This window comes from Gymnogyps californianus, chromosome 2 (genome assembly GCF_018139145.2).
Source record: "Gymnogyps californianus isolate 813 chromosome 2, ASM1813914v2, whole genome shotgun sequence".
NCBI lineage: Eukaryota > Metazoa > Chordata > Aves > Accipitriformes > Cathartidae > Gymnogyps > Gymnogyps californianus.
Genome location: NC_059472.1, coordinates 107,278,327 through 107,297,547, shown reverse-complemented (window position 1 = coordinate 107,297,547; position 19,221 = coordinate 107,278,327). Strand labels below are relative to the sequence as shown.

General features: G+C 38.0%; 1 protein-coding gene across 1 annotated transcript in view; it reads left to right on the top strand.

The window, feature by feature from the left end:
• CNTNAP2 (contactin associated protein 2) overlaps positions 1-19,221 on the top strand; it is a 1,235,323-nt gene that overhangs the window by 998,686 nt on the left and 217,416 nt on the right. Inside the window, exon 14 of the mRNA XM_050890726.1 lies at positions 4,241-4,397. Coding sequence (XP_050746683.1) covers positions 4,241-4,397 — 157 coding nt within the window. The remainder of the gene's footprint in view (positions 1-4,240; positions 4,398-19,221) is intronic.

Sequence of the window (19,221 nt, the reverse complement as noted above, 5' to 3'; positions counted from 1 at the left end):
TCAGCTTCCAAAACAGAAAAAAAAAAGCAAAGGACTCTGAAGCAGAAGGATTCACATCCTCAAAAGGAGACTATAGAGGTATAAAAGAGGGCGAAGTGTGAGAGGGGAAGAGTGATCCTATTTCTAAATATTTTTTTACCTGTGTCCTGGTTTTGGCTGGGATGGAGTTAATTTTCTTCTTAGTAGCAGGTACAGTGCTGTGTTTTGGATTTAGTGTGAGAATAATGTTGATAACACTCTGATGTTTTAGTTGTTGCTAAGTAGCGCTTATCTTAAGCCAAGGATTTTTCAGTTTCCCATGCTCTGCCAGCAAGCAGGTGTGCAAGAAGCTGGGAGGGAGCATAGCCGGGGCAGCTGACCCGAACTAGCCAAAGGGGTATTCCATACCATGGAACATCATGCCCAGGGGATGTTGGGTTCCATGGGGAGGTTGGTCAGGTGGCACGGATTGCTGCTCGGGCATCGGTCAGCAAGTGGTGAGCAATTGCATTGTGCATCACTGGTCTTTTCTTGGGTGTTATTTCTTTTTTTTTTGTTATATTCCTTTTCATTACAATTATTATTATTATGTTATTATTATTATTCTTAGTTAGTAGTGTATTTTATTTTACTTTAGTTATTAAACTGCTCTTATCTCAACCCACAAGTTTTACTTTTTTTTTTTTTCCCTCCTCCTCCCCACCCCACTGGGAAGGGGGAGGGGGAAGCGGCTGCATGGTGCTTAGTTGCTGGCTGGGGTTAAACCACGACAACCTGCATGATACATCCTTCTCCATTCTAGCCTTTCTTTTCTATTGTTCTTTTAGTATGTCCAATGTAGGGTTTTACTATTTGTTATGCCCAGTCACAACGGTGTCTGCAATATATTTGCATGGCATTCCTGATCTGGAGCTTATGAACTTTAGACAAAATGCTGCTCATTTTTTTCTTGGCTGACATGAAGCAGGAAGGCCACAAAGGGCTGTTCTTGTGACTGGCACAGAGCAAATGGGACACAAATGTGTTTCCCCTCATTTTTCTTTTATTAACCATAGACTATCAAGGAGCTCCAGAACCTCTTGTATGGCCACTGTGGTACAGGATGGTGTGGTGAGAGGCTCATCCTATTCCAGTGCATGGGGTTATGTCTTAATGGAAAGTCTGCCCCACTGCATGGTAACAGGCTAATGAGAACTGCCTACTAAGAGCCCCTCTGTTGCAAGCCCTAGCACAATATGCTGGGCAATTACAGATGGTTGGTGGTGTTCAAAAGGGCAGTGCTGGAATTACTGGTAGTGGGGAAGGCTAGCAGAATATGTGCTGAATGCAAACCCCCTAAAATCATATGTTCCCTCCTTGACCTTTCTGGAAATTTAGTCATGCCTGTTAGTATCTCCCTAAATTCATTTGTGTTCCTAAGCCTGCAGATAGGTCTTTTCTTCAGAATGAAGAAGCATGCACCCAAATGGGACCAGATCCCTAAGTAGTGTATATGCACACTGAAAAGAATAGATGTGAAAATGGCTCTGTCTACACTACAATACATTCTGGGTTTAAAACTGGATGCCATTTGTCATTTAAATGAGTTAAAACATGCCCTGTTTGTGTCTGTCACAGTGGTCTGTGACAGCCATCACTGTAGTCAGTAATTCTGCTATCACTTTCATCTGCTTCAATCATTTCTACCTGATTCTGAATTTTTAATCCTCTTTTTCACAATTCTAAGTAATTTATTTTCTTCTGGTGTTTTAATTAGCAGGTTTGCTTCCTGATGAAGTGCTTGCTGACTGAATGGTGCAATCCTTTGCTTGACAGGAAGGGTGTAAATAAAGAGAATTTTGACTAACAGTCAAAACTACAGCATTTCCACTACAGCATAAAAACTAACTTCGAACATGAGAGGAAAAAAAAAAATACAATAGGAGCTTCAAATATCATTAATGCTGTAGCTGGATCCTGTATCAATAAAAGTGATTTTGTCATTCATTGTGGAAAGATAACTTTTACCCTTACATGCTTACTAAATAATCTTTTGGAAGCCAGGGTTGCGTACTCTCATATCTGATAGATTGTATTGCAGGTTGGAAATGCTGCTGCAGCATTCACATGGCACACTCTTCTAACTCTCAGCACTTAGTTCCGTGATAATTGAGTCACAGAGCTAAAATGACCAATTTAGAGTCTAGAATCAAGTCACGCTACTACCATACCCATTGCATTAGCACTAGAGCTGAATGGTCATACTGTGCAGCATAGTAACATCTAATAAAAAACTTCAGCTGCCACAAATTTTTCACATTACTGTATTTTCAATAGTGTTATTTTATATGATGTTTAACAACTCAAAAGCATTGAACAAATCAAGTGTTTTCAGAAAGCTGTGTCTTTTTGGGGTTTGGTGGTTTTTTAACATGTGTGCGGATATTTGGTTGCTCTCTTCATTTCTGGAATTTAATTTTCTTTCGAGTTCTCTGTGAATTACTTTCAACATATGTCTGGGATAAGTAGATTTATGGTCTAGATGATCAAATCTAATTGTGAAATGGCTATTTTTAGGCTTATGGATGTAGTTTTTTGGAGATGTATAAGTGAGATGCACAAACAGAAAATTATGAAAAATAGAATATCTATTACGTAGGATTTTACTTGTAAAATTTATTAATAAGTGAATTCCATGCAAATAGTTTCATTTGATTTAATGAGAAAATACCAGCAGCAGATTAGTTGAGGGAAAAAGACATTTTAAAGAAACATGTTTATAGGCTGTCGTGATTTAACCCCAGCAGACAACTAAGCACCACGCAGGTCACTCCCCCCACACCCCTGGGATGGGGGAGAGAATCAGGAAAAAAACCTTGTGAGTTGAGATAAAGGCAGTTTAATAGGATAGAAAGGAATGAAAAACAATGATAATGATAATAATAATATGACAATAGTAATACTACAAGAATTAAACTATACAAAGCAAGTGGTTCACAAGGCAATTGCTCACCACTTGCCGACAGATGCCCAGTTAGTTCCCGAGCCGCGATCCACCCCTCCCAGCCAACTCCCCCAGTTTATATACTGGGCATGACATCATATGGTATGGAATATCCCTTTAGCCAGTTTGGGTCAGCTGTCCTGGCTGTGTCCCCTCCCAGCTTCCTGTGCCCCTCCAGCCTTCTTGCTGGCTGGGCATGAGAAGCTGAAAAATCCTTGACTTAGTATAAACACTACTTAGCAACAACTAAAAACATCAGTGTGTTATCAACATTCTTTTCCTACTAAATCCAAAACACTGCACTATACCAGCTACTAGGAAGAAAATTAACTCTGTCCTAGCTGAAACCAGGACAAGGCTGAGTTCAATCATGTTTTCTAAATGTGAAAAATCACTAAGATAAGTACAATGAGATTGATTGAGTTATTCACATGGGTTTGAAGTTAAGCTCATATTTAAGTGTCTTGCTGAACTGGAGGAATAAAAAGAAACTTTTCAGTAAGGGTGTTTTTTCAAATTAGAAATTAGAGTAGCAGGGGTTTATTTATTTATTTACACTTAAGAGTCTTAGTTAGTCCAAAAGCATTAGAAATAAACGTAGAGCAGTATATGAAAATATCAAATTACAGACCCAATGCCAAGAAATATGATTATGTCAAAGTTCAGATCACCTTTGCTCAAGTATTAAATAAAAAAAAATATATACATTTTAAAAAAATGGTTAAGATGCTGTTGGAGTTTGATAATATCTCTTTATGTTTTGCTTCGGACCAGCTGGAGAGAGCATGATGAACACCTTTGTTTTCCAGTGAAGACAGATTAATTTCTAATTAAAAGCTGTTATTTTTTTAAAAAACAGAGAAAATGAATGCATTTTTCTGTGCAGCATTTGTGGTCAAATATTGAATAATCCATCTGATAGCTTACTATATGAATTAGAAATTAATTAAAAATAATTATGGAAACTGCACATGTATTTTCATTATATAAACTGAGAAAAATTAAAAAGCTAAACAAAGAGCATACAAGATAAAAAATATTTAATTAATTTCAATCATTATAAATTGTGTGAATACAGAAAAGAAAATGTGTTTTGTTTACCTGGAAAGGTCCTTTGAATTGCTCAATAATAAAGAATGCATTTGTTTGTCAGAAATGCGGGATGGCTGTCCAGTTATGTGTTGTTAACCTCTGCATACTAAACATCTGAACCCAATTAATGCATTATGGACTCTACGACTTTGTTGCATCATAACCTTGCATTTTCATTTCTTGCAGAAGGGAATCCATATACCTGGTGGGTTGGAAAAGCCAATGAGAAGCACTACTATTGGGGCGGATCAGGACCTGGCATTCAAAAGTGTGCCTGCGGCATCGAACGCAACTGTACTGATCCCAAGTACTACTGCAACTGTGATGCTGATTATAAGCAATGGTGAGTGGTTTACAAGAAGGCAGGGTGAGAATGACCAGAATCTCTTAACTTTTACAACACTGCCATTATTTTTAATGTCTTTTGTTTATATATTTCCTTTCTTACCAAAGAACAAAGGCAAAAATATTACAGTTCTGATCTCTCCTGCAAAGTATCTACCCATCTCTTCATTTCCATTTTATTCACGGTATCTGTGACTGTCAAATATAAGGAGTATATTTATGTTTTCAAGTCAACTGAGCTATAGAAAAGAATGTTAAAACTGCAAAGTCAAGTTCTTATAGGAAAGGCCAGTATTTTGGCTGCCCATGCAACTTTGTCTCCATCATATTCAGTTATATTACAATACTATATTAAAATTTGTCTCTGCAAGTTCATTTTTTTTCCCAGAATTTCTCCTTTTTGGAGTACTATTGCTGCATTTGCTTATAGAATGTGAGAGAGATGAGTTGAAATCACTCATCGAGTGACTCCAACCCTCACTATCCATCTTTCATGAGAAAAACATGCTAAGAACTAGGGTTAAAGAGCATTATGGAATGAGGCTCTGTATTTCAGAGGAAGCTATTGCACTTTGCATGAGATAATTAAATATTCATTGGCCTGTTGGTTGAGAATACAAACCTATAGCCCTTTTGGGATGAGACAGTGAGAACTGATTCTAGTTTCTTCTCTAATAAATAGTTATTGACTCATCCAAGGTGGAACAATTTTAACAGAGGGACTGAGGAAGTCCTACCCCAGAGTATTTTACAGTCTGATAACAGGGGCAGTCTGCTGTGAGGTAATTGATGTGGGTTTAAATGCCTTCAGGCAGGAAAGAGAATTAAACCTGCATCTCTGATATTCTTCCTAAACACTCTAACAATGAACCTACTGTGTAAAGTTCATCATCATTTTGTGTGAGACCCTTTTTGTGCTCTTAGAACGCTTCATTTGTAAGTTTTAACTATTTGTGATTCTTTTGTCATGACAGGCAGCATCATATTTTACATGGTATTCAATGTTCAGTGACCAATTGGAATCATACTTTTATGAACACTTCTCCCATTAATAGCAACCTGTTGGTAATTGAATCAATACTGGCTCATAAACCATTTTGTGCTAATCGAGAAATTCATACAGGTATTGATGAATATAGAGCTACAGAACTCTTAATGACATGTCAGGGGTTTAAAAAAAAAAAAAAAGAGTAGGGAGAATCACAGAACAGCAGAATCATGGAAACATTGAGGTTGGAAGGGACCTCAGAGTTCATCTAGTCCAAACCCCATGCTCAAGCAGGGCCACCTAGAGTCAGTTGCCCAGGACTGTGTCTAGACGGTTTTTGAATAAACGCCAAGGATGGAGACTCTGCAGCTTCCCTGGGCAACCTGTGCCAGTGCTTGGTCACCCTCATAGTGAAGAAGTGTTTCCTGATGTTCAGAGAGAACTTCCTGTGTTTCAGTTTGTGCTCATTGCCTCTGGTCCTGGTACTGGGCACCACTGAAAAGAGCCTAGCTCTGTCCTCTTTGCACCCTCCCTTCAGGTATTTATACACATTGATGACATCCCCCTTGAGCCTTTTCTTCTCCCAGCTGAACAGTCCCACCTCTCTCAGCTTCTCTTCATAGGAGAGGTGCTCCAGTTCCTTAATCATCTTAGTGGCTATTCATTGGACTCTCTCCAGTAATTCCATCTCTCTCTTGTACTGGGGAGCCCAGAGCTGGACACAGTACTCCAGGTGTGGCCTCACCAGTGCTGAGTAGAGGGGAAGGATCACTTACCTTGACCTGCTGGCAATACTTTGCCTAAGGCAGCCCAGGATACCCTTAGCCTTCTTGGCTACAAGAGCACATTGCTGGCTCATGTTCAACTTGGCATCCACCAGGATCCCCAGGGCCTTTTCTGCCAAGTTGCTTCCCAGCTGGGTGGCCCCCAGCATATGCTGGTGCATGGGGTTGTTTTTGCCCAGGTGCAAGACTTTACACTTTTCCCTGTTGAACTTCATGACATTTCTGTGAGCCCATTTCTCCAGCTTGTCAAGGTCCCTCTCGATGGCAGCACGACCCTGTGGCATATTAGTCACTCCTCCCAGTTTGGTGTCATCTGCAAGAATGAAGTGTGAAAAATACAAAATTAGAGTAATAAAGGAAATCTTCCAGGCCCTGCAAGAACGATAGATTAGGATGTGGGAAATCAAACATTGCCATAGACATTGCCGCCCTAAGCTTTGACATTGTTAGGATAGTATGCTGTTAGCTACGATATGGGGTTAACTATAGAACACCACAGAGATAGAGAAGTCAGTATTATAGACAGAGGAAGAAGACGGTGCAAAACTTCAGAGCTAGAATTATATAGAGAATGAAGAATATAAAGTCAGAGGACTCTGACTCAAACATAGACAATAGAGCAGTGTGGCAGGAGGGAGGTAGGTTTGGTTCTGTGACAAAATGGTAACGATAAAAGGAAGATATTGTAATAATAATTATGATAATGGTAGAATTAGGAGCACTTACAGTTTTCATTTCTTGAGGCACTGGATGCGTATCCATGAATAATAGTTTCTGTACCATATGTTGACTGTTTTCTTTTACGCCAAGGGAAATGCATGGGGAAATAGCATTGACTTTTGATCTCTTCTTGTGGCTTCTCTAAGAGTCACAGATGATAATATAATAAGCAACATTCACTCGATAATCTTTTTCTGTAGCCTCTATGCCCCCTATATACACTGAGATTATATGGAATCTACTAATAAGTAGATTAATATTATTATTAGATTTTTTAAAATCTAAAATAAGGTTACTAACATAGTAGATATACAACTGTTTACTCAGAACTTCAAACAAGAAGACATTTATACAGTATTTCTCTGCATATGTATCAGATTTTTTTCAGGAAAACTACTGTATATTACAGGACAATTTATGAAAAACAGTTATTCAACTGGATATTATATTTTAATCTGTGGTGTGTGTAAGTCACAGGAAGAAATGAAAGCCTCATTATAGTCTTTAAGGACATTTTGTTCAAGATTCATTTTTGCAGTTTAGTTTTGGCAGAATCTGTCCCATTCTGAAGTCATACCTTTTGGGTTTTGGAATTATTTTGAGGAGTCCTAGTTAGGAATTTTCTCTAGCCAGGTTGATCGATACCTAAAAAGCAAGTGAGCTCCAGAGGTGAGGAGACCTCACTGACTTCAGTTATCCGGGGCAGAATGTTAACCAGGGCTTCCAGCACATCTGTGCTCAACCCTGGTGACAGCAAAAGAGCTCCTGGTTTGAAGCACAGTATCTGCAACAGCACTTTTAGAGAATTGCCATGAGTGGGTAGATTCAGCCAATGGTAGCAATGAGGGCCCAGAAAGGGCAGAGGCCATTGAGAGGCTCAGAGAGGCATCCAGTTGCTGTAAAAACATGCATCCATCACATCCATTCAAACCTTGCTTTTGCATATACAGCTTTACATATTCCAACTACTGCATAAACTATAGTATATATTCTCATCCTTAGGGGTAACAAAGTGTTAGCTTAGGAATATTGGGAGTATTACTTTGGTACAGAGGGGAGTACAATGCAAGTATCCCCATACAAGGACTGACTGAGATAACTCCAGAACTAAAATCCGGGCATCGTGACATAGACACTAGTAAGCCTTTGTAATAGACTTACATGGGTATTCCAGCACAGTGTGGAAATTACTATTAGTACAGGAATCTTTGAAGCTCATGATGAGCAGACAGGTCTCAGCTCAGACTGACAAAGCAGCTTACCACAGCTGTCACTCTAGCTCACCACCACAACTTATTTTAGAAGAACGTACAGTCCTCTAAAACAGAAGGGCTGAGTAAATGCCAAGCTGGGGCTGAGAAGCCAGGTGGGACTTTTGCAGCAATTGTATATCTTGGCCATAGCTGACAGCACTGCATTTGATTGTGGTATGCCCACAATGTTTTTCTGCTTCTGCCCAGACAATATGGAAAAAGTTTATATTTGATTTTTTTTTTTTTGGGGGGGGGAAGGGGTGAGGAGACACAGTGGGTAGAAAGCAGTAGCTAGAGCAACAACTATATTAGAAAAGGTAAAGAAGTAAAGTGGGAAAAGAAGTCTGCTGAGTGGAAATTGTGGGAATGAAAGGTGAAGAAGAAAAGAAATTCAGTGCAGAGATTTGAATTTTGAAGTGCAGGGCACTCTTTTTAAAGGAGATTGGGAAGCCACTGAAGAGTGGGTCAGGCTGAATCAGAATGATGTAGTGTAAGTAGAATATTGTCCGCAATTTTTATTGCAGAAGTTAGAAATTGTGTTAGAAATTAAGAAAGGAATTTCAGTTCGGTGAACAATCTCGTAGCGAAGGCAGGAGAATGCTCCTCTAGAGAACTGGATTCTAACTCTGCCTCTGGAACCACATTCTTGCATGATGTTTGCCAAGTTTCATAACCCATTTCTTCACAGAGCAGCCATTAGTTTGATCCTAATTTTCTGGGTACCTAACTGGAAACCCAGAGGTCCAGTTTGTGGAAATACCAAACATTCACAGCTGCAACTGGAATAAGTGATCACTCTCTCTGAATGTATCTAATGCTGTCCTCCAAAACAAAACAAAAAAACCAATGCCTGTAGGCATCTCAGATTGAGCACTAAAAAGGTATGTGTGATTTTAACCTTAACATCTTTCATTCAATCTGTAGAATGGACATGATGCCAGATACTCACCTCATGGAGGTATTGCAAAGATAGGTAGATTTATGAAGCAATCATCTACTGTAGTAATAAGCACTATAGAAAATCCAATGAGAAAATGCAGTTTTTATAGAAAGAGTTGAAATACACATTATATATAAAATGTGGTCCACATATTGAAGCATGAGAGTAAATTAGGATAGTGAGCAGAGTTTTACTAAATGAGTATTGTCTGCCTCCTGTACTGAATAATGCTGCAGCCCTCTGGAAAAAATAATAATCAGTGACCAGTCAAGGACTGTATCATGGTGATAGGTACAGGGGACAAATTAAAGATTTTTAAGCAGCCTGAAAATTTTTTTTTCCTAAATTTTGTGTTTAATTTGATTTTTTTACTGAGTATACGAGTAATTTTGTATAAGTACAGAACCAGCTGTGCTAATTATGGTCTCAGTTACAATGTAGTCTTTCCCAGCGACTAGCTTACACCATAGGCTTGATATACCTTAAATCTGAATGGTTTTGCTATTAATGCTGTTTAAAAGTTCATGGAGCAACTTTACACCTTGTCTGTCTGAATAAAATAAAAAAGAGCATTCTGTAAGTTGTAGAGCTATTTAGCACATGTCTAATATGTTGATTATCAGGCCCGCATGGTAGATAAGCCAAATGGTAGATATTGCCAGTGAATATGAGATATGGAATTCAAATTTATGTGTATTTGCACACACCATCTAAAATAGAACCTGATTCTTAGGAGAAGCCTATGTTGTTGCTGCAATTTAATAAGTAAATCATTTTTGTCATGATAAAGAAACAAAAACACAGGTGGGAAAAGCTTCACCCAGAGCAATCCTACCAAAATGAACTTTCGTCCCAAATTATCCATGATTTGTGTCCAAAATGAAATTAATTCAGAGGTAAGTGAATCAGATTATAAAAAAGGTTAGTTTTGCTTGCTAACAAAGATCATTTATTAAAGAGTGCATGGTTGACATTCAAAGTCAGATTGCCTCAATCCTGAGAGAATAAACTCTGCTGAGATTGCTGTTATTAGTAGCAAGAAATTCTCTGGGTTGCTGTTAAACAAAATCTTCAAATGAGTAATTTTAGGTAAAATGTAAGGCTTTTTGAAAGAAAACCATTATCTTATTTGAATAAAAACATCATTGTCGTCATTATTATTATTATTATTATTATTATGACCATTTATGCAGTTCCTTAAAAAATGGCTGGCATTGTAGAGATAGACAAATTGTGCCAAACAGTAGCAAATGTAAAGATCTGCAAAGAAATTTTCATTCCTACTTTCCTTGGACCCTAAAGTCAGTTAAACACCCAGATTGGCCAAAGTTTCTACACTATAGGCTCCTTACTTTTTCTTACATAGGAGCCACAATATGTGAGAAGACATAATATGATTCTGTGCATGGATTTACTGGGAAAAGGTGACATAAGAAGCTTTTTCCTTTAGCACTTCCTGATGAAGATGCACTTCAGGTTACAAAGTAGGGCACGGATATCACTGCCAACTATTGATGTGACCGCTAATCTTTCAAGAACTATTTGGTGGCCCTAAAGATGATCAAAAGGGATTAAGGAGAATTTGAAGATAACAGTGGTCTGGACAAATGGAGGAAATGAGCAATGAAAACAGAAGGAGGGAGCCTCATTTTCTTGTTTATCCTCTGTCACAGTTTGGAAATTAAAGTTTCTTTCTCCAGAGCCTGCAAAATTACTTTATTTTTGTGAAGTGTTTGCCAGAACGCTCTGCAGGATATGTTGCCCCTTCCCTTCTGTCATGGTTTAACCCCAGCCAGCAACTAAGCACCACGCAGCCGCTTCCCCCTCCCCCCTCCCAGTGGGGTGGGGAGGACAATCAGGAAAAAAAAAGTAAAACTCCTGGGCTGAGATAAGAGCAGTTTAATAACTAAAGTAAAATAAAATATAATAATAAATAATAATAGTAATAATAATTGTAATGAAAAGGAATATAACAAAAAAAAGAGAGAAATAAAACCCAAGAAAATACAAGTGATGCACAATGCAGTTGCTCACCACCCCCTGACTGATGCCCAAGCAGCAATCTGCCCCTCCCAGCCAACTACCCCCAGTTTCTATACTGAGCATGACGCTCTGTGGTATGGAATATCCTTTTGGCTAGTTCGGGCCAGCTGCCCTGGCTATGCTCCCTCCCAGCTTCTTGCACACCTGCTTGCTGGCAGAGCATGGGAAACTGAAAAATCCTTGGCTTAAGATAAGCGCTACTTAGCAACAACTAAAACATCAGCGTGTTATCAACATTATTCTCACACTAAATCCAAAACCCAGGACTGTACCAGCTCCTAAGAAGAAAATTAACTCTATCCCAGCCGAAACAAGGACACCTTCACAACTCTTCTCCTACAATGGGGGTTTCAGAGGAAAGTTTCAGGTCATGAGAAAAGACGATTAAACAGGGCTCAGATTGACATGAGTTGCTTGAGTGACAGGAATATGGGTGGACTTTGAAATGCTGGCCTGTGGTAGTGACAAATAGGTCATTTGTAGCCAGATTTAAGAGGACATTAAAGGCTCCTGGAATTATTGGTAGACACCAAGGTCTAAGTATAGTACGTACTATTTCCCAGTAAAATCATTGATGTTTCAGTTCCTGACTCCCTTAGGCACTTTTGAAAATTCATCTGACCTTTAACCTTGTGCGCTTTCAGTAACAGAGCTGCTGATACAAAGAGAACCGGCTAGTTACATGACACTGGCTTCTCCTATCCTTCATTAGAAGCTGCTAACAATGTCTTTGGATATTTTTTTACCATTACTTTCCCATCTAGGCAGCAACTGGAGTTTCCACAGAGGTGTTATGTGATCAGAAGTGACTAGGTTATACATTCTCTGTGGAAAAAAAAAAACCAAACCAAAAACCAAAACCAAACTGAGAACTTGTCATTGGCTCCACTTGATTACATTTTGATTAAATTTACTTACTATTTGTAGCATTGTGTAGAGAAATCTAAAGAAATAGAAAGGATCAAATATGAATATACCTAAAAGAGCTTGAAGGACTATAGAAGTTGCAGTGAGGAACATGCATGACTATAAACATCCAATACATATATATATGAAAAATTTCCAATTTAACGAGACAGATTGACCACATACAAAAATCAAGTATTTATATAATGTAGCCGTATTTGTAAGCAGTACCTAGTGAAAGAGACATTTTTGCTAAAATACAGAGGCCTATATTTAACAAGAAAACATGCTGGTTTGTATTACATGAAACCAGAAAAGAAAAAAAAATAACAGAAAATTATCTAGTAAGATTCTTGATGTCCTGCTGTTTTTCCTGGCATCTGATAATGACAATGAATCTCAACTTCCTAGAAATCGAGGAAATTTTGTAGAATTAGGCCGCACGACTTTGAAAACTGTAATTCAACATTTTTGCAGAGCTTAAAGGCCATCTTTGAAATGACAGACCAGAAAACACAATTAGTAATTGTGTTTTCTGTTGTAACTGTGTGCAGTAATTACATCTCTTCACCATATGAAAGCTGAAATATCAAAACTTATTTTTTAGTTATGCTTAAGGAATAAACTAGTTTTGTGGGCAAAGGCGGGGAAGCTTAGCTGACAACTTGCATTACTTCATATGGTTGTTTTTCTTGTACTCTTACAAATCCAGACAGCCTTTTGTAGGTTTTTAGGGTTACCTTTCAGAGTTCCTCTGTACATTGACATTGGCACCTAGCATTAAGATAATTCCACTCAATTAAAATTTAGCACTATGACAGCATGTAATGGCACAGAATAAAAATCTGCATGAAGAGGAACACTAAAGACAGAAAGTCAAGCATTCAAACCTTAGGAAATGTTAGTCTTAATACAGCTGGTAGTACTTTTTTTTTCAAATGATTGATAGATTTGAGCTGAAACTTTCAGCAACAGAAAAGCAGATAGCCAGAAACCAGGAAGTTCATTCCTACTAGTTATAGTTTGGTCATTAAAACTACTCTAGTAGGGAAAAGGGTCAAGTGACTGGGTATTAAATAGGCTGCTGCCTGTTCTGCATTTCTCAGCTGTGCTCATCAGCTGTAACTGGTGTGCAATATTGAAACAGAGTTTGCATGCCAAAAAATGTGGAATCTTCCCGTTAAGTGAATTCTGTCCTCTTTTTTTATAACCTGTTTTATATTTTCTTTTATAGAAACTACATATATCTTGTGTTTGTCCATTATGCATTTCTCTTTCCTGCTTCTCCCACAAGAGAAGGCTGAATGCTTTTGTTACTGATAACAACAGATTAAGAGTTTGGGAGATGGAAATGATAAAGTGGAGAGATGAACTCCATTCAGCACCTGGCCATGCTACAGATGTGCTAAGTAACACCTTTCAAATTCTCCTCTACTTGTGCCTCAGTACCACCATATGACTCTAGCCACAGACCAGGGCTCTATTAGACAAGGTTGTCTACAAAGACAAAAGGGCCATTTTTTTCCTCAGTGTTCATACTATCATAAATAGGTACATAAGACTAATGTGAGTGATTTAAAAGTTAATTTGAGGGCAGATGAAGAGCATGGCATCTCTTGCACAATAAGTGTTCAGGCTACTGGTTTTATGTAGACTTTGAAGGACAGTACCTGCTGCCCTGGAGTTATCCCTAAGGTATGCGTTGTATTGCTAATGCATAGCCCACAGCTGGCAGCTCTAGTCCAGGATCCAGGCAAACCCAGGATCACCTAGATTGCTCTTTCTCCTTTAGAAATGTTCCATGCAAGTACTGACAACAGCCAAATGTATGTAGCTCATGGGACCTGACAGATTTGCAACCTGAACTAATACAGGTTGAGGGCATTGGGAGTTTGGGGATGCAATGAATCATGAAACTTGCAATCATTACTCCTGTTTTCTCTCTTTTCCCTTCTGTATTATTCACCTTTGGGACTGGATTGCGGCCTTGTTTATAACAAGCTGATACCCCTGGACGTTTAGCTGTCATCCCACTCATTGACATTAAAGAAAGTGTTTCTGTTAATGCTTGTGGCTCACGGCAGTGACCAAGCAGCTGAGGAACCAAGTCTTAGCTTTCTCCAAAACTGAAAATACAAGAAAATGTGGACATTGACGTTACATGAAATAACAGTTTGGCAGTCTGCCTTATCTTTGTTAAAATGGCACCTTCTTACTTGGTGTTATATATTCAGTCCTGTGTGCTTATTTTGCAGTTATTATGATTTTTCATCCCACAAGCAATACAAAAATAGCATAACTGAGGATGAGGAAACAGGAATCTGTACTTCTTCATGCATCATGAGCAGTCTTTTACTTTGCTGCATATGTAAAAATGGTTGAGCTCTAGCAGCCTGCTAAGGATGAAGATGATTTCCATTTGACTTCAGGTTCATTCATCATTCAGTGCTAGCAGTAATGAATTAACTTAAAGGGGAGAGTGATGACAAGATGTTATCCTTGTTTATTAATTTGCTCTGTAAATCGCTGTGAGACAAAAAGTGAGTGTTCGACCTGCTGCTAACCTCACTTCTGAGTGTTGCTGTTCAGGTTTTCCTGTGTTCAGCTGACCTCAGTTCCAGCCAGTCACGGACAGCTGGTCTCATCCAGGTCTTTTTAAGTTACAGAAACACTCAACAGCAGCACTGAAAAAAATCTATCAGAATTAGATATCTGTAGTTATTACTCTCTGGCATATGGTTGTTATTGTTAGAAACAGCCCATCATTTTCAGAGTATTTTAAGAAATTTGTGAGAGTCTTGTGAATTAGCAGGTGAAAATGAAAATATATGATTTTTTTTCTGCCATACAGATGATTTAAAATATAATCTCCAGCATATTTGTATACTTTTTGTTGTTAAACTTCATGATTAGTGTGAGTGACAAATCAAGTGACCAAGAACAAAAATGTCTGCTATGTCTTGCCTAGAAATATACAGAATTTTTAGTCTGAATGAAAAGCTTATGGTCTTAACTTTAAAGTAAATGACCTTACTGTTGCAGCTTGTCAGGTGAGGGCAGAGCATGCTGAGCACTGTGCACTGCAGAACTTTCAGCTGTCAATTATTTTCTCCTCCTCCTCCTCCTCCTTTTATTTGTGTGCTAACTCAAAGAGTAATGCCTCTGCCCTCAGTGCAGTGCTATGAAGATGAAATCACCCCAGTGCTGACCAGCCCGATGTATTTCACTCAGTACCTGACACTGCTTAGCTCTTGAAGAGAGCTTTCTTTTCTTCTTAAATTGTAGGACTCCCCGGACTTTTTTTTTTTTTTAATCAGTGCAATCTATGTAGAAGACATCTGAAATCTGTGACAACCTGTGTTATAGGGTAGATGAAGACTGCAGTGCATGCTTGGCTGTTATTACTATTAGCAGTCATATTTTAGCTGAAACAATCACAAGGGAGTCCATCAAGCTGAAGGTATTAAGTCTCCAGTGTAAACAAAAGATATATCTGTTTTCACTGTTTGTCCTTTAGTGTACCAGGATATATGTATGTATAAGGGGGAGAGAGGAAGTAATCGGGGGGGGCGAGGAAGGAGGGAAGGGGCAGGGCGGGGGAAGAGAGAAGTCAGAAGCCCTTAAGATACATTTTTTTGTATCAGGTCCTAGACTTGATTTACTTCAGAGCCACTCATCAAAATATCACGTCAGTTCATCACTCAAGTAGTTGCAAAACTTCAGCATTTAGAGGAAGAATCATTCTTTGTCCTTTTCTCATTTTGCCCAACAGATTCTTAGCACTGCAAAAGATCTGATAAAGAAAAAAAAAGGCAAGAGTCACCGCATTGCTGTTTGCCTGGGAACTATTGTTATACGCATAGTGCATTATTTTACTTTAAAGAGGAAGGTTGCTTGCACTGTCTATGATAAACGCTCAAAGCAATCCAGTAACCTCTCATACAGTCTGCAAATTGAGCAATAAAGGCAATGGTTTTAACACCAAGAGAAAAGGGAGAAATTGTTTTTAATTTTTTTTTTCTGTAGTTAGACTTGTAAAAGAAGTTTAAATTCTATAAATGGTTTTAATATCGTGGACCAGGTGTGGTTTTATTTTGGTTCCCATTCATGTCTCCCTCCTGTTTTGGGGGTTTTTTTGTGTGTGTGTTGCATAATCAATGAATGCCCCAAGCTTTCCAAATTACTACTTATCTGTAATTAATCATGGCTAGACGTTTTGTCCCAGCTGCAACCTCCCCTAATTCTCCAGCTATTTTTCCTTCCTCTGCCTCCTGTTCACGTGCAGAATACTATAGTGTCGAAAATTAATAAATGTAGGAGATAGGATCCCTGGAGATCCCTCAAAGTTTATAAAAGCTGTCTGAGTACACAATGAAGACTTTGTAAATCAGGTCCAAGCTAATTTGTTGCATATTTATCTTATGTTGTTTTCAACAGTCTTTAAATTGGCATTAAAATGCTACATGGATTCTTTACACTAAAAATGTGTCTATATGAACAAGCTTGCTGATGGGATTCAGATGGTGCTTTTTTTTATATTTTGCTGAAGAAGCAGAAATGGGAAGAAATCATTCTATCTAAACCAATATCTCAGGACAGCTAATAATGTGTATTCCTTTACATTATCACAAGTAATATATTTTGCTCAGCTTTTGGTCAAGTGGAAGTTGTTTACAAGATTATGTTAAATGTAGACTGAGGGAAACAAAATCTTTCTTGAGTTTTGAGTTGGGGTTGTTGCTTAAGTTATACAGTTGCATTTATTGAAGCACCTGAGTGTATATATAATTATTTATATAAATTGTTAAAGAGAAAGTAGAGCCAAATGAAAATGAAGAAAAAGCCAATTTCCAAGCAAGCAGGCAAATATAAAGATAATAAAATAAAATCTGCTGACAGCGTTAGAAAATGTGATGAAGAAAAAATGCAGCAAATACAAAAAATTACATCTATGATGCAAAAGTTTTGTGTTGTCATTGGAAAAGCATAAATTAATTTGCAGTTATTATTTCTATGAAACAGAAATGTTTAAAATGCTATCACTAAACATGTAATCTCATGTCTAAAACCAGTTATTTGCTGGGTATGACATAAAATGTCATAATAACATTTAATGGTCAACAGTTTGACTGTTGAATTAAAGCATTTTGCAAAAGAGTATGAATTTAAGTATCTTATGTCAAATCTGAGATATTTATCCATTGTTCCTGAAAGAAAATTGTATCAGAAATGTTTAAAGGATTTCATAAGACCCAGGAACCAAATCCAAACTCCTAATTTGCACAGCACGCTTACAAATAATGCTCTTAAAACTGACATTATCTCCTGCTGCCATTTTGTTCAGTAAAAAAGCCCAGAACAAGACATTTTTAATCACTGACGTTAAAAGCAGAGAAACTGTGAGCTCCTTTAAGGACCGTGAAAAAAGCCAACAAAATAGATAACATCAACTGATGTATATCCCTTGAATCAAGATAGCAGATAGATGATGGCAAAAGTGAACAGAAACCTCAGAAGTATCAGTTATTAACTTACTTTATTAATATCACTTTATTAACTGTTAAATTACCATATGTGATGATTGTGAAGCAGAGCAGACCTAAAGGATAAGCAGGAAATATTGTCATCTTCTGGTCTGAAAGCTGGAGAAAAGCAAAAAGATGTTTGGAATAAAGATAAACATTGACTTGCTTAACTCTAAGGTAGAGAACTGAGGAGACCATTGAGGAAACTGAGCTGGGCAGCAGAAGCTTAAGTTTATTAAATACTTTTGCTAAAGACAGATCAATTCAGAGACTTTTTGAGGGTGGTTAGATTTTGCACTGTACTCATCTATACATACATACGCTCATTACATCACAGAGCAATTCAGTCTGGAAGTGGCCTCCAGGGGTCATATAGTCTGACCTGCTGCTCAGGGCCGATGGAAGAAGACTGGGTGGCTGAGGGCTGTGTCCATTTGAGTCCTGAATGCCTCCAAGGATGGACATCCCAGAATCCCTCTGGACAACGTATGCCAGTGTTTGACTGCTGTCAAGATGAAAAATTTTTCCTTATATCTAATGGGAATTTCCCATGTTTCAGCTTGAGTAGGTTACCTCTTTGTATGTACATTTATATGGATGCATGTGTATGTATACATATATCTATAAACACACATAGCTTGTTGTCATGTGGAGGTGATGTAAGGACCACAGGGATCCTTTCAAAGACTGGAACATTTGATTTAAACCAGCTATTGCTGACTAAATCAGGTATTTCTAACAACCTTTTGTAGAATCAGGTATCTTCCCTGTTGCCACAGAAGAGCATTATAGTTATAGAGATGATGAAAAAACCTGAAGTAAAGGCATTGAGAGTTGCTGCACACTCCTAATGCATGCTTCAGATTTTTATTTCCTATTGCATTTATAGGAAATGGGTAAGGAATAACATTTTAACTCTAACATATCCAACAAGCTGTCCAAGCTGAATACTGAAGGGACCAGTTGCGGATCTTGCAGGGGTTAGGCTTCATAATACTGGGATCTTCCAGTTATTTTCTACTAATATTTGTTAAATGATGTGCTGTTGCTCGCTTACATGCATTTCCTGAAATTTGTGGACTTGATTTAGTTGAAAAATGATGCAACAGTCTTATGATTGTCTATAAAGTCCTCATAAAATTACAGGCCTAAAATTTTCTGTATTTTGAGAGAAGGCAAAGAGAGTACTGTGATTCAAAATACGTTTATTTGTTGATACATTTTTACCTATCAAAGGATGTAACAAAACAATACACAAAAAATAAAAAACCCACCTCAGTAAATAGGAAAAAGAATAGCGTCTGGAAACACTTTCTCCTCTGTCTGGCAGATGGCTTTGTTTCTTAGACAAATTCAGCAGTTTTCTGGTGGATTATGAGTTGGTTCACTTTCTGCGTGTAAGCAGTCTGAACAAGCTGCATTTTTTTGTAAAATTCAGGGTCTGTTTTTTCCCTGGCTCTATGTCAGTTTTGCTCTTGCCATCTGCAAAACATGATGAAATATGTATTATAAGGAATCAAAATATAGCCACAACATGATTTTGTTCTTGCTTTCATTGTCAGAGTGGTAGTTCAGCTTCAGTTGCTAAATAAGTTGCATGTTTTTTGAATGCCTATGCTACTCTTGTATTTTACTACTTACAATATTTATGTTGATTCAGTC